The following is a 16,415-nucleotide window of genomic DNA, read 5'->3' on the forward strand; positions in this document are numbered from 1 at the left end:
CATGAGGAGGACAGCAACAGCAGCGGCAATTCTCGCCTCGTCACACCTAGCCGCGGCTTGTAAACATCCCGGACAAGAGGCTTTCCCGCGCCGGCGGCGCGGAAGTCTAATGAATATGACCCAGTTTTTGCGCGTGAAAAACGCCGTGCCACTCGGCTCGTTCTTCTTCGCTCTCAATGGAGCCGCTCGTGGCTTTCATCCACTAGTGTGGAGGAAGTCGGTCGCCGAGTTTTCTCGGGTGCTTCCTACTCTTCTTCTTCGTCTTCTTTTTTCTTCCTATTTCGAGGAAACGCGAGCGCGTTATGGCTATTGTGGTGCGCGCGCGAATTTTAATGCTCGAGCATTTTCGCCGTAGCGTTAGCGTCTAATGAGCGCTAAATGTATACTGCTACAAGTTTTCTATATGCGTCTCAAGATTGCCGTGTTTAGTTGGAATGTCTCTGGCGCGGCTTTATTGTTAATATTAAATATATGAAAAAGCTTTACGACTGAATGAAGCTGAAAGAGTTAACGGGTTGCAGAAATTTTTTGTCAAGCTTTTTTGCCTTTCGCTTTGTAGTTGTATTAGAAGAGGTCTCTTTTGTTTTAATAATGCTGTTATGTCGGGCTTATTGTCTTCTTTATGTTGCCGAGGCTTGCCAACCCCTCTAACGGTAGACACTTTAAAGTCGACAAGTTATATGATCTTTTTTACACCTGCCTTTTCATTGTTTGTGAAAAAGCTTTTTTAATAACAGTGTTCGTTGTGAGAGATATTTGTTCTGTAAGTCTCGTTTCGTTTAAATCTAAATTAATGTTTAATCTACAAAAATACAGCTACCTAAAATATATACATTTTTAGATTTTCTATCGCATCCTTTATCACCTACATACAATCGTTAATGGCAGTACTACAATTTTGACTTTATTTTCAGTTCCTCCCGAAAAAACGCATTCATTGTTTCAAAAACTCTAATGTCTCACTCGTCGTTTTATTGCCACGCTCCGCTCTGTCGAAATTTAATCGCGGCGTGATTTTATTGCGACGGTGTTTCCGCTTCATTCTTTTTCGCTCTTCATTATTTACGTAGTTTTTTGGACTAAAAGAGTGTTTAATGGACTCGAAAATATCATTTTCAACACACTTACGTATTCATATTTTTCAGACACTCGAGGTTCGGAGGTACCTACGTCGTGCAGAACATGAAGGCGATCGGGGACAACGAGATGATCTGCCACAAACCTTATCAGAAAATTGAGGACCTGAACTTTAGCGTTACAAAGGTGAGAGTTATGTGCCTTGATGCTTCGAGTTTTTAACGTCCCGCTGTGGCTTTAATCTGCGGCGTAAAAACTTTTGCACGTCGAGTCGTAATTATTTTCTCGCGCAGCTTATCGCGAGCGTACACATTGTCAACGCGTAAAACTCGAAGAAAAAGTATAATACGCTTTTGAATTTCAGGAAATTGTGAAAGAAGTCGAAATGCTCACAGAATAGCACAAGAAATCAAGCTCTCGCTTCCTCCTTCGAAACTGCTTAAAAGCTCGTCATCGGTGCTCGCGGCTCGAAGGAAAAATTCAATTAGCCAGAAGCACGCGAATCCCGCAACGAATATACGGCTGTTAATTAGGGCTATCTCGGCGTAATTAGCGCGAGCGCTATATATAGCCCACCGACTCCTGTACTCGCCGAAAACTGGGTCAAGCACCTTCGCGCGTTTTTCCTCTCCCGCGACGGAGTTACTGGATATATCCAGTTTATATAACGTTTTGTTCGCTGTGGCTCGACGTTTTTTTTTTTATCCTCGCGTACTCGCGTAGAGAAGATCCGCGTTTCATTAGGATAGTCGTAAATTTGAGGCGAGATTGAAATCAGATCGGAGTTTCTTGGCTAGGAGTTTTTAAGATGTTTTGCTGGAAGTTGTGGAAAGGGTAGAGGTGCGCGAGATAAAAGTGGAAGAGTTCTTTGTTTTGAGGAGCGGATTTGTTGAATACTCACTCCTTTTTTAGGGGTGTATACTGATAAGGAAAGTTTTGATGGCTGGTGTGTGTGGCTCAAGTTATGCGCGATACTCCGAGTTTCGTATCAGGTGGAAAGTTATGATTTTCGAGCGATGTATATGTTTCACAAACATGCTTTAAAATATATCACATATTCGTCGTGTTTGGTGTTTGCGATCGCGCAATATGTGTAAAACGAACGCAAATGTTTCTATCGCAAATAAATAATTCACGAATATTTTAGTGGGACTTCGAACATTTATGAATTTATCCGTCTTTCCGAGAATAGCTCGTAAGATTTAATCCATTGAAAAATACACATCACCGAGCCATTACCGCGGATGACTCAATACATTCGCTGTTGTTGCAGCAAAAAACGAAGAAGCGGAAGAACAAGAACGAGCTGATGAGCCTCGGCGAGGAGCGCATCTCAGCCCTCTCGGTCCGGCTCTTTCTCAAGGAGTTCTGCGTGGAATTCTTGAACGGCGCCTACAACCCTGTGATGCGCTACGTCCGGTCTTGCATCAACGGCACCGGCGCCGTCGCCTCCGACGCTAGTCACTACCTCTGGGCCCTGCGCTTCTTCATGAACTTCAACCGCCATTACAACTTTCGCGTGAAATACGTGAGGTGAGAGCTGCAAGGGATAGTACTATGGCCGGCCGGAGAAAAGTCACGCCCGCGATTTAGAGTTTCCAAACTCGTTTTACGCATCGTCGCGTCGCACTGCCGCCGTGTGGAATGGCCTGGCTATACGGCTTTTATTGGCTCGAGCCTTTATTGTGCGGTGCTGAATAAATAGCCTTCTTTTGCGACTGGCTATTTTGTTTGCTAGAGTGCAGCTACTGCTGTTTTTTTTTGGATTCGGCTTTTTGCGAGTTCGAGTATTGAATTACCGTTTATTAGGTGCGGTCGGAAGTTTTATCGGCGAGCTAGTGAGTGATACTGGATCAAGTGTTGGAAAAATTTGCGTATCAATTTCGCAATCGAACGGGACGAATAAAAGCAAGGGATTGGTTCATCGAGTGCTGACGATAAGTTTTCTTCTCTTTCAGCGAAACGATATCCACGGAAGTGTTCTATCTCGTGCAAAGGCAAATTGAACACAATTATGAGATGATCTTGAGTGATAAAAAGAAAGCGGCTTTCTGGTCAACGAGGATGCACTTGGGTATCAACGCCTATCAGGTCAATATTTATTCCGAACCTTTACGAACTAATTTATTGCATTCAGCTGATGAATCCATATCTTTATACTCCAGGAGTTGCTGCTTACTTTGATCGAAATGGACAAGAGCAAAGATGACGGAGTGAAACGATCCAGCCGCGCCATAATGGGAAATATCTTCTACGTGCCAGAGTACCGTGACACGATACTCTCCCAGCTACTGAACTACAACGAGTTAACAATGTCAAGGTAACTCTTTCAACACAAAGAATAAACTTGTAGATGAAAATAGAAGCGTTTATATGAAAGCGCGATTCTTGATCGACGGCACGGCACAATCCGTCGGAAGAACAAGAGCCTCGAACGCGCAACTGTTTGCTCCAAGTTTTATCTACCGCAAACACATTCAAGAGCCCAGCAACTCCGGAGCTCAATCGCTCGTCCTCCATGTACAACGGAAGCGCTCGCGCGTTCGCATCTTTTTTCTCTCGCTTTCTCCTTCGTTTCGACGCTTTTTGCCCGCCGCCGCCAGACGGAATAAACAACTCCTATGTCGAGCTTCCGGCCGACATTGGAAAACACGAGAACGAAAATGCGAGCGAAGTTTCGTCGACTTCTCTCGCAGACAGCGTCTTACTCGTTTTTCCGTGTCTGGCTGCTCTCACTGTTTTTTGGTAGTCTGTTTTTGCTCTGCTCGTCCGAGTGAGGCTAATAAATAAATAGATTTGCCTATGATGGATCTGCGCGCGTAGAGTATATTGTTCGTACAGCGAAGATTCTTGATGTTTAAAACTTTGTTTTGTGGATTTTCAGGGATTACTTGGTGGATCTCGTAACTACCGTACACATCTTCTTGAAGATGTTGAAGAACTTTTGCGAGAAGGAGCGCAACGTTGTCGTACAGAAAGTGAAACGAAAGAAGCCGAAGAAAAGTTAGTGCTTTCAATAGTAGCAATGTTTATTTTCATGGCCGTACTTGAATATTCTGTACTTCCCAAAATGCAATTTCCATATTAAACGCTCACACGTTTTCCGTATTGCCGGACGTGAATATTTGTTACGATAATAGTTATGCAAAATTTCGCTGACCCACATACACGAGCATTCATTGAATTTACAACAATTTTACGTATCACGAATTCGAGCTCAATAATTAACGGAACAATTATATTTCAAAAGTGCGCGCAGGTAAACTTCGTCCTTCGGTAATTGAAAACTCGGTGCGCACTTTTCCGATGCGGAATCAAACCCGATGCATACGTAAATTATCGCTGTTTGCAAAACATAAAAAACGATTTCATCCTTCGAATTCATAAATTATTATTGTTATTCTACGTTGCTTTCATGGCGTAACGAAAACACGGATTCCCGATTAATTGCCTTTTCGCATTTCGCGCGGCTCCGGGACTGCGTATTTCAATTAATAGTTGCAAAAGTTTCAATAAACATAATTACACGCGGCCCGTACATCGATAAGTTGCATCAATTTTTCATGCACGAGCTAACAACACGAAATTCTCTTTACGCAGAATCGAAGTCGGCGAACAAAGCAGCAACACAGCCTGCGGCACCACTGCCAAGCCTGGAAGAGAGGTGGGACGACGTGGGGCCGGAAGTATCGGCCGTTATGCAGCAAAATGAGATACCGGTAGTGGCACCTTTCGACGGTGCAAGCGAGGTTCCCATAGACGATCAGAAGTGAGTCGCGGGGTTCCGCCTCTTTCAATTTTCTCATCCCGAGAGCTTTTGTTTTATTTTTCATTCTTCGAGCCTTTGTTTTCACGCCGATATCACTGGCGTCACACCTGCCTATGTTGAAGACTCTTTTTCCTTTTTTTTTATCCGCATAGATAGATATAATTTACAATAAGCCAAAAGAATTTAACTTATTTTTCATAGTAACTTTGCTATCGGTGATGAAAACCAAGTTTTATTTTTTGCCTCGCACTCCTTACAAGTCCGCAACAAAAAGATACACTCAAACTCTCTCCTTTTCTCAGCTCATCCTCCTCAAACAAAAACAACCTCCCGATCAAAAGAGCATTTTCCTGAAAACACATAGCGCCAAATCTGCCCGATACAGACCCGCCTCCGCTTTCTTGAATTTTCTCGACGATCCTCGCGGGCGCGATGGCCTCGAGCGAAAGAGTTTTCCGCACTGGCTCTGAAATTATCGGAGCGCCGAGTTACACCTGTTTACTCTCGATAATTGTTCGACCTTTACCGCCGTCGTACGTCGGACTTACTTTCGATCCGGGAATTCTGCGGTTGCCAGAGGGCCCTTAACTCGCTTCTCATCGGGGAGAGGAAGAGGGTTTCGTATGAGTTATGAACGCAAGTACGTATGCAGGTGTAACGAGCCAAGTTGTTTCCACCTGTACGGAGTAACGTCGTTATTTATAGACGCGGTCTTGTATTGATCGTTTGTCTAAGGGATTCGAAATTTCCGAGATGTCTTGCTGACTTTAGTTTGTACGAGTACATAGAATTAGTTCGCGCTATTTTTAATCTATCGTGACAATGAGAGCTTATTATCCAGCTTTGCTTCGAGCGTCCCATAATTAAACTTCCTCTCCATCAGTGGGCTCCTAGAGCAGCCACAACAACAAAAAATAAAACTAACAACAAATTAATCTTGAAAATCCCCTCCAAAGCCAAGCTCAAATATTATCAAACACTCTCTGTTTAATCCATTTATTTTTAATTAGACGGCACTATACACCGAGACCGAAGCTCATTAATCTTCTCTTGTTTTCTTTTTTTCATCTCTCTGTTCTACGCTGCGCCGCACAAAGGGGCGACGCGATGAAGAGGATCCAGAAGCTGCTGCGCTGCAAGGACTACGAGCAGGCGATCGGACTTCTGCGCTCGGCAAGGTAATGATAAGCTTTTTCTTACGGTTCGCTAGGCTAATGCGACAAAAGAACGATAATTGATATAAAAAAGGAGATATAAAAAGCATCGCTGCAGAAAGAAAAGCCACGGTCGCTATAGTCGGGGCGCATATTGATTCGGCGAGCGTCAGATATTCACGCTGTAATGGAGGCATGATACTGCGGATAATTATTTTTGATATTGTAGATTAATTAAAACCGATCGGATTGCGATCGAAAAATTTCCTCGAGGAGCGCATTGCTATAGGGAAGAAGCGGCTGCTTTTGAAAAGAGGAGTTTTCAATTTCGGAATAGCCGCAGTAGTCTCCGCATCGAGGTTACAACCTGAGTAATTAGTTTCATCAGGATGGATTAACGAGGGCGAACCTTGTTAAAATTAAGCTGGCAACAAGAAACTCGGCAGCAGAGGCAGCAGTAGTACAATCCAAGCCCAGTCAGACGGCACAGCCTTTCCGCGAAATAATGAGCCGAGAACATTCAGCGGATTTTTAATCTTCAAGCGCGCTGCATAATCACCGAAAAATCCTCAACGAGCGAGCGAGCACCTCAAAGGCGGCCAATTACCACCACAGTCAGTCGGAGTCTCATAGAGGAAGATGGAGAGAGAGACAGAGAGAGAGAGAGAGAGAGGCGCTCGAAAGCCGCAAATCTGTACAGCTAGTCTCTGCTCGAGTAATTAGGACGAATTCGCGAATCGTCGCTCCCAACTTCCGGACCTGGGGGAAAAGTGTCGACAGGCAGACGTGTATGATGTATATCCGAGGCTCTTTGAGGAGAAACGTCGTTAAGCGCGCTGCGGTCGATCTCGTTCGACGCTTTCTGCACAATTAGAATTTCGAGAGTTTCTCCCTCCGGACTCGCGATCGCTAAACGCTTCTGGTTTTTTGTGCAACGTCTGGATTATTTGCAGCTCGGGAAATTTTGTTAATTTTCGCGCGACGAGAACGCAAATGTTTGCGCTAGCTGCGGGAGTGCGTTAAATTTTAATAACTCGCGGATATAAAGGATGATTTACGAGTAGACGGCCGGCACAACACGTGTCGAGAGCGAGCAATAAAGTACGAGTGGGTCTATGCGAGCCGAAGTTTGTTTAAAAGCTGTTATCGATTTCGCGAATTTGAATACACGAGCGCGCGCGCTCGAATGCGATTTTGAATGAGTTACGACGCGACGTAATTCCAATTTTCCCGGAAAAGTCTTCTCTTTAAACGAGCTGCGCGCGAGTGCACGTTTTTCTCTCTCTCGCCCTCTCGCCTCCACTTAATTAAGCGCGATTTCCGACGTACGCTCTCTCTCTCCCGCTATCGAATTGATTCGAATGAACGAACGCGAGAAATGCACGCGTCGAGCTATTCAAAATAAAGAGTCGGGCTGGTTCGAGAGGAGAGCTCGGCGAAGTTATTCGCATGTTTTTCCAGCCAAGATCGAAGGATGCCTGATTGCATCGGAATTCGAGATGAGAGTTAATTAAGCGTAAGAGCGCGTGTAGCGCGGACTTTCTTTTTGTTAATTATTGCGCGTTTCTCAGCGCTATGCTTTTCTCACTGATGTTTTGCACTCCTGCATACGCTGCACTTATTTTCATCGAAAGGATTGCTTGTTCGTTAAAGGTTGTTTTCCGCATATAAAACGTTTATTTGCTAAAAATTTATATCCGAATATTCAGCGCTATAGAATCAACGATTTACCGCGGTACCCATAATACACTAATAGACTGCCGGCCCTTTCAGCGAAAAAAGCCTCGCCAAAACAATGCTCCCCGCCGAAAAAAGAAGGAAACCCTCCGCCGAATCCGGGGGAGGGTGTACCTACCTACTCCGGACAATGCGTCGCGTCGCGTAGACGAGGAAATCCCCGTCCTCCCACTCTATATACGCGTAACTCGAACTTGCGACGGTCGGCTCTTTTGTTTCCGAGGAAAACAAAAGCCTCGGCGGCGGCGGCGGCTGGTCGACGAAAAGCCGATGACTTTTCTCTCGGCGTCGCGTGTATATAACGGGGTTAAAGAGACCGAAAGCTCGTGTATACAATGACTTCGCTGAGCCGACGCGGAGGGGGTGGGATTTTTTTTTTTTTTGTGACTGGCGATTTTCGGCTGGGGGGTTGTAATTTTGGAGGTTTTGCACTGCAGCGCCCGGGTGATTAAACGCGTCGAGTGCTTTGCTTTGAATCGCGGTTCTTTTTTTACCTCTCTTTCTGGCTTTTCGCGTGCGGCGGGATTCGGTTCGTTTCGAGGGTTTTGTTTTCCGTTTATGATACTCTTGTTCGTGATTTATGATAGGACGGTGAATAGGTTCGATACGCGTAGAGTATCTTCCGGTAAATATATACAAAACACCCTCTGCATTTTCAATCACGAGCTCATTCGTCCGATACCCTTTGGAAACTCCACCTGCTCCGCAGTAAAATTTACCATGATCCACCCACTGAACCTCAAACATTGACGTAAAAGCCCGACTAAATTTCCAGCTCCGAGCGAAAAACTTTAAGTAATTCCGCGTAGGCAGTCGTGTGCAATCGAATTCGAAAATATAGCCGCTCCGAACTTCGCTCCTATCGGCAACGCGTGCCCACACAGCTACACCGAGAAGGCCGCTCGGTCGCGAAAGATAATACGGTACGATTCGAGCGCTCGCGCTCCAATTTCATTATGCGAGCCATTAAATATCCCAGTTATTTAGCTGAGTTATTCGCGCTAATTCCCCGGCCACGCAAGTTAACGAATATCAAAGTCCAAATTCGCGCGCTCGGAGAAACTTGTCCCGCAAGCTTGTATCCATGTGTATAATATAACACGACTCGTTAACAATGGGCGCTTGCCGCCGCAAGAAATTTATTTCTGGCTTATTAACTTTGTGTATTTCGTCGACGTCGTCGTCGTCGAGTTTGCGTGCGAGAGTAGAAAACGCGGGCTGAACTTTTTAATGAAGTTATTTGTTCCGCAGGTGGAAAGTGCGCGCGGTGCGTTGCAGCGGCCGGAAATGAGATAATACGGAAATGCCGTGGCGGTGCGGCTGTGGCAAGTTGTAAATGCACCCTTGAGGAACGAGTGCGCGAGAGTTAATTTCAATAAAACGCGCGGAGCGCAGTCGCAGCCGCGCGAATACCTTTTATTTATTGGCGCGCGAGGAAAGTTGAGGAGTTGCTCAAGTATTTCGGTAATCGATGTTTATTTGATTTTCTCTCGATTCCGTACGATCTGTAAAATCTAAAGAGAGAAAACAAGAGAAAATCTACTTAGCTAGCTCGCCGCATATTAGGGAAGCGTGAGAGCCAGTGAGTAAACTCGTCGTTTATCGTCGGATCCTTTTTTCCGCGTCATCTGCGCGACACGGGTAAACAGATATCGTTCGATGGTGCACTCGTCATTCCTCGCAGCAGCTCAAGCGAGTCTACGCTCAAAAGACGAGTGGAGGAACGACAGCGGCGCTAACGAGCGTGAATAACGAGCAGCTCTTCTCTCTCTCTCTCTCTCTCTCTCTCTCTCTCTCTCTCTCCCTCTTTGTTGCTCCGTTTCTACTCCAGCTCCGTTTTGTCGTTTTATTTCACCTCTGTATACCGCGGCTGAATGCGATTCTCGGAAGGAGATATGAGTTTTTGGAAATTTCTCGCTGAACCGGTGAATTGCCCAAAATATACGTGCTCGTGCGTTATTCGCGAGCTCGAATTCGGTGATTATAATAAACTTAAGGCGGTGATAATAATACCTAAAGCGGGAACAAAACAGACGAGCCTCTCGGCTAGGCAACTAATGAAGCCATTAAAAATAATCCGGCGGGGGCATTAAAATCTCCCTCGGAAAATTAAGAACCGCGCACGCACTCGTATGATGGATCTTCCGGCCCCGAAAAATACCGCGTAAACCGCAGACTGCATACGGTGAAAAAAAAGATATAGGAGAAAAGTACGGGAAAGCCGATATACGTAGGCCCACGCGCGCGCGGCTTGGAAAGACATCGGATCTCGTGGATTTTAATGAACAGCCGGCGCGTCGGTAGTTAGCAACCCCTTTCGCTGCATATCTCTCCTCACACCCTTCTCTCTCTCTCTCTCTCTCTCTCTCTCTCTCTCTCTCTCTCTCTCTTCCTGTTTGCTTAGCCCTCGTTCCTCCTCCCGCTTTCTCTCGTCCAATTAGCCAGGGAAAAAAGCTCCGCAGCCGCAGATGTTTACATTGCATTAAATCCAAAAAGCCGCCACGCGTTTATTTCTTTGACTCTACGTCGCGTCTTTCGTGATGTACGTGGGCGCGGCCGCGGTATGCTGTTTACGCGTTGTTGTCGAATGCGACGACAGTTTTTCACGACGAGGCGGCCGCTTTGATGTCGGAAAGATATTTATTGCGTGTACGGGAGGGAAAAGGGGCCTAATGCTGAGTAAATTTATACACCGGGAAACACAGAGGTAAATGCTGGAATCGCGCGCTCAAATATTGGTTTACAAGGCATTCAGGCTATTTATGTAACGCAATTTATTCCTGCGAATTCGATTCGTATTATTGTTAATAATAGGGTTGACGCTAGATCAGAAGATTCGAATATCCTTTTAACTTTCCGTAAGCCCACGACAATGAGCCGTCAATTTCTGATACTCTGCGATCTTCTGACAAAACCTTATATTCTCCTCGTCGCGCAGTAGAGCCAAGGACATTTTTCCTCTCCAGAAAAAAAGTCAAGTCGGCAGACAGACAAGCAACGGTCGATCTCTCGTTTTATCGGACTGTCGCATGCAAAAGAAGCTGCTGCTGCTCCTATCCTGAAATAAAAAAAGAAATAGAGAGAAAGATAGAATAAAGGGCTGAAATCGTTATTTCTGTCCGATTTAGCCTCTCGCGATCGCGCAGGCTGACGTATTCATTTTAATGAGGAGCCCATTGTGTTCTCTGCTTCGCAGAGAGAGAGAGAGAGAGAGAGAGAGAGAGAGAGAGAGAGAGAGAGAGAGAGAGAGAGAGAGAGAGAGAGAGAGAGAGAGAGAGAGCTGATGCATAATTAAAGCGGGCGATTGATCCTCGATGAAACGCAGCCTTTTTTTAGGCGGTAAGCGGCTTACCGGCCAAGCTGCGTCGCAATTTCTTCTCGTCGAGTCGCCCTCGAGTGCAGGGGATCTATATGCGGAAGAGAAATTCTTAGATACAGGTTTCAATTTGTGATGAATCGCATTTTTCGAACCAGAATCACCCAAATTTGGCCGACTTTTGGCTGATGCAAAGGAATAAATATACTCTCCTCGCAAACTCGTTTTCGAGTAATCGCGTGGATCGGATATTCGTTATCGATATAGCGAAAGAAAAAGTTGGAAAAATATTTTAATACGGATATATTCCAGTAAAGTTGCGCGCATACGACGCTCGATCATCGTTAGCCCCGTTCAAAAAGTTGACGTCCCACACCGCAAAGTTAACCATATCAATTATGCACACGGTATAAATAATGCATTTCCTCGTCCCGCTACTAAATTCAGCGAGGGCTATGATGCCATTTTAAATATATAAACCAACTTCCTCGCGCTGTTACGTCACCCACACGATTTTCACTCTGCAACGAATGATATAAACCGAATATACAATAAACCATAGCATAAAAGCCTGTTCACCCTGTGTAGGAAGTCGCAAACAGCCCGGAGGTATAAGAACCGCTCGAGGCTTTCTTCGGGGCGATGCAAATTTTGCGCGCGACCGGATTAAGTCAGGAGAAAAGATTACACGAGAGAGAGAAGCTTCGTCGTCGTCTTCGCGGGTGTATAATGTGCGTGTATAGTTATCGCGAGCACAATGAAGGTGAGCAGGTATTGTGAGATGGGGAACCGCGAGTAGCGGAAGCGTTTGTTTATTTAGGCCTGTGATTTAGGCCCGGCAGTATAGTGGATTACTCGAGGAGCTGAATTACAAAGCGTCTCTGCTGTGTATTGTTAGCTGTACGCAATGCGGAGCTTTTGATTTATTTAAACGTTGCGCAAGCTTCAATTTAAATTTCGCAACTTCTATGCGTGCATCTCGAACTCGCAAAAATATAAGCGCAGAAGAGTCCTCGAAAGAGCTATATACTCCCCAAATTTAATCTCGCGCGTAAAAGCCGGAGAAACTTCTCTCTTCGCGCATAGCCGGCATTCGCAGACACGTGAAAAAAAGAGCTCGACTCGCGGGCGATGAAGAAAGAAAAAAAACGACGTTATTAATAAGGCATTCGAAGTAATACCCTGAGTATTAAGATAAACAATGTACAGGCTCAACCCCTTCTTTTCCTGTACAAAGAAGCGGCTGCAGCAGCATCGAGCTCTTCTCTCTCGTCGGTTCGTTTGTCTAGCAAATACTCGGCGCTCTCGGTGCTGGCATTTGCAGACCGCGATCTTCGGCTCGAGAGGTTTTGTCGCGCTCGAGAGGAAGCTGGAGGGAGAGAGACAAAGCAGAGCTAGAAACGACCTCTGAGTGACGTAAGGAGGCTGCGGGGGAGTAGTGTTTTTTGCGCTCCGGCTGCGCGGAGCTAATTTGGACTGGTTAATTCGCCGACGATTACATAGACCGAGCTTAGCCCTGTTTGCAGAGGACGTATTATTATTCCGCGTATCTTTTCTTACGCGAACCCGATTTAAATCTCGTTTGGTCGCGGCTACTGTTGTTTTTTCATTCGGTAAAGTGCAGCAGCTTCCGAGAGTAGATATTTTCAGTGATGAACGTTGAAAGGTGCGCTGCAGTGGTGGAGAGAACCGTTACAAAAAACGTTATATGGCCGTGACGTGCGGTTTGAAAAATTGAAGCTTCGCTGTGGTTTCAATTTCGAAACGTATGCGTTAAACTGCGAGGAATATAATTATCGTAACGCCAGTCGAGCGTCGGAGACGTCGTTAATACACAAGGAAGAAAATGTTCCCTTTCATTAGTTCGCAGCAGTAGCGCCAGTCTTTTGAATCGTGAATTCGAGTGAAAAGCAACGCGTTCTTGAAAAAGTTGGCTAAAAAGTCGCTGATGCCTGAAAGGAGAGATCTTGGAAAATTTTTTAATTAAAAGAAGTACGCACACGTGCAGCGGGCAAATTAAAAACTCGCTAATTGATCGCGTTTTGAATCTTTCACCGCGAGTCATATTAACCGGTGAAAAGTCAACGAACTCAGTGTATAGAGCCAATACGTCTTTCGAATGTCTAGCGAAAAATCTCGAGCGACTTCCGACTCTTTCTTACGCTCGTCTTGAGCATTTTTTTCTCGCGTCGCTGTGTACACTTGTTCAAATAATATATCCGCGAAGCCGGTGCGTATCTGCGGAGGAAATGAAAAAGGCCGAGGGTGAAAGCGATCGGAGCATCGGCAGAGCAAACAAGACGGGGCTGCAGAGGCAGTTGCGTGGATGCCGCGTGGGAAGATAAATAAGGAAATGGAAAGTATAGATACATTTCCGTAAGAGAGAGAAGAGGTACTGTGCTTTTTGTTTGGGGTTGCCCGCGGTTTCGAGAGTCGAGCTTTGATGTTTTTTCACTCGGAATAACTTTTTATAAGAACCTCGGTGTAATTTCTCGGAATTTCGGGCACGTATCATGGTCGTCGAGAAAATGAATACCGCAGAGAGCAGACCATAAAGTCATCCACACTCGGAGCTCGCTCAATTCTCTCTTTCGCTCGTACGCTCGCAAAACGGCGTAAAATTTCTCGAGAATTTTCATGGAATTACTCTCCGCGGTCGCGAGAAGCAGCAGCAGCAGCAGCTGAGAGGCAGAGAGAGAGAGAGAGAGAGAGAGAGAGAGAGAGAGAGAGAGAGAGAGCGAAACGCTCCTCCTACGGCTGACTGAATAGAAATCCAGGGCTCCACACACAATTCCCCCATTATTCTTCGATTTCGCGTCGACCGCGACAATGGGCATGTGTGTGTATGTGCGAGTGAGTTGAATTCAGCGCAAAATCCGGGGGGTTTCGCTTGATTGCGCGCTGCCGCTGCACATCTTTCGCTCGCTTGTGAGAGAGAGGGACTCGTCTTTATTCGACGCGTGCGTGACGCGCCGCGCGCTGCGTTTGTGTGCGTGTATACAGTGCAGCGCAGCCATTGTCGAGGGGATTCGCGGGAAATTTTAATTGAAATCGGCCTCGAGGGCGCTTCAGTACTCCGCGAGAGAAAGCTCGGTACGTGTTTCGAGAATTTTACTCACGGTTAGGTATATCCCCGATGCTCTCTCGCTTGGCTTGAATTACGGCTTCGAAGCTAGTACGTGTGGTTTATCGAAAGTTTTCGAATGGACGTTTCGGAAAATTTGATTCGGACCTATCACCGGCGGAGCTTTAAATTTTCGGAAAAATTGCACACTCCGAGTCGTAACTTGCGCCGATGCAGGCCGGAGATTCCAATATTCCGGCGGCACCGATCTCTCTTTCGCGCGCGAAATTTATCCGCCCTCCATAGGTTGCACTCCGAAGAGATTGGCTACGCGGACTATCAATATTTAACGTGCGGAATCTCAGGCACTATCGGAGAGAGAGAGAGAGAGAGAGAGAGAGAGAGAGAGAGAGAGAGAGAGAGAGAGAGAGAGAGAGAGAGAGACGAGCGAGAGAAAAAAGCAGTATGCTATCTCTCGATCGACCTAATTTTTCAAGCCCTTAAATATTTGCGGAGCGACTCATGCGCAAAAAGCAATCTACCGCGAGTAAATAATCTGGGATTCGCCGAGAGAGAAAGATATTGTATGTATAAATCGCACCCTTTTCAGAATTAATCCAAAAAGTCCATCAGCTGAATCGAGGAAAATACGAGGCCTCTCCTACTTCTTTTCAACCAAGATTCCACACCTACACACAGCCCTCCAAACGAACAACAGCCAGACAGACAGATAGACGGACGGATGGACTCACGAGCGCGCAGCCGTTTTCATCGGGCGGTGCGGTCCATTCTCTCTCTCTCTCTCTCTCTCTCTCTCTCTCTAGCGCGAGAATCATCCTCGCGCGCAGCCATTCTATTTTTCAGATCCCATACCTACCTCTCACTCTTCTTTCCGATCAAAAGGGCTGGCTTATTGGTTTTACGCGCCCGGAGCTTTCAGCAATTTAGCCGAGCCTTTGAGGTGCCCTCGCTTTTGTTATCTACTCGTTTTTTGCGATTCCGCCTCGGCATATAGCTATATGTAGCCGATCGGCGGAGAGGGAGATGGAAAAGGGAGAAACAAACGAGCGGCGCGCTGATTTCGCGGATCGGAGGGAGAGAAAAATCGGGTTTTTTTTTCAGTCGGCGAGCGATGGCTCAATTAATTACGCGATGTGTTTTGAGGAAGAGTTTGATGGGTGCTTCAGACAGGTTTAATCAACGTGGCGGGCGGGCTTATACCTTTGGATACCTCGTTTGTTCGCTTTTTTTCGGCTTTTTTCATCGTTCTACGCGAACTGTTTGTGTATCTCCGTGTTATGCTACATACGCGCGGGCGCTTGTCCTTGATTGCAATCGATTTGCCCTTTACACGGTACACAGCGAAAATTTCAGCGCAGACATCGTCTGTTTTTCTCGGATTCAATGCACTTTCCGCGCACGTGTTGTTCGATATCTTATATTTGTTTACCGCACACGTTTCACGCGCGAGAAAATGAAATGCACGTCGCTGTTTCTGCCTGATGCACAGCTCCGAGGATGAAGTATATAGCCCGGCGAGCCCTCTCTCTCTCTCTCTCTCTCTCTCTCTCTCTCTCTCTCTCTCTCACGTCAAAACTTTTTCCATTTAGTTTTTCCACCTACTTTTCGCTGTCTCTCTAGAGTCCCGCCGCCACCGACGACGACGACGACGACGTCCAGGAGACGGGAATTTTCATTATTGCTCGTAATAATCGCGATGACAATAACAAATGCGCGACTTTTTTCGCGGCCGGCGGGCTTTTATTCAATTTCGACCGAGAGCGACAGTTTCGCCGGTTGAGTGATTAAGCGCCCGGCGAGTTTCTTTTATCCGCTGTTTCTTCGAGATTCGACTGTATACCCTCGACTTATATAACCGAGAAAGCAATCTAAAAAATCAAACGTCGCGGGCACCTATATCCCAGATCGAATTCAGCCTTTTCTCTTTTTTCTCTCGCGCGACTCGGGCGCGGCGCAGCACTTCTCGCGGATTATTCGCCGCCGTGTGTGCGCAAGTTATATACATATACGGTAAGGCACTCGAGACGCGGAGTCGAATGTTGGCGCGACGAACTTGGCTCCGAGTTCGCACTGTCTTTTCTCCGGCGGCGCGTGTATTGTGTCGGCCCTCTCTCTATTCCCGGAGAGGCTTCGAGTGGCCTACGGTCTTCGTTTTATAATGGAGGCTCGCGCGAGTCGACTATTGTGCAAGCTTGCAGGCGATTTCCTCTATTTGCGAAGGCCGAGGGATTAGGGATCGTGCGCAAAGGGAGTTTTCGGGATATTGCTGTGTAGGCC

General features: G+C 46.3%; 1 protein-coding gene across 5 annotated transcripts in view; it reads left to right on the forward strand.

Annotated features, from left to right (window-relative positions):
- Positions 1-16,415, forward strand: part of LOC100121375 (protein timeless homolog) — a 95,780-nt gene that overhangs the window by 5,726 nt on the left and 73,639 nt on the right. For all 5 annotated transcript variants that reach the window (XM_031927225.2, XM_031927224.2, XM_031927223.2 and 2 more), the window contains 7 exons: positions 1,146-1,263; positions 2,351-2,610; positions 3,036-3,168; positions 3,243-3,397; positions 3,962-4,080; positions 4,678-4,846; positions 5,944-6,024. In XM_031927225.2, coding sequence (XP_031783085.1) covers positions 1,146-1,263; positions 2,351-2,610; positions 3,036-3,168; positions 3,243-3,397; positions 3,962-4,080; positions 4,678-4,846; positions 5,944-6,024 — 1,035 coding nt within the window. The remainder of the gene's footprint in view (positions 1-1,145; positions 1,264-2,350; positions 2,611-3,035; positions 3,169-3,242; positions 3,398-3,961; positions 4,081-4,677; positions 4,847-5,943; positions 6,025-16,415) is intronic.

The sequence above is a fragment of the Nasonia vitripennis genome, chromosome 3 (assembly GCF_009193385.2).
Source record: "Nasonia vitripennis strain AsymCx chromosome 3, Nvit_psr_1.1, whole genome shotgun sequence".
Classification (NCBI taxonomy): domain Eukaryota; kingdom Metazoa; phylum Arthropoda; class Insecta; order Hymenoptera; family Pteromalidae; genus Nasonia; species Nasonia vitripennis.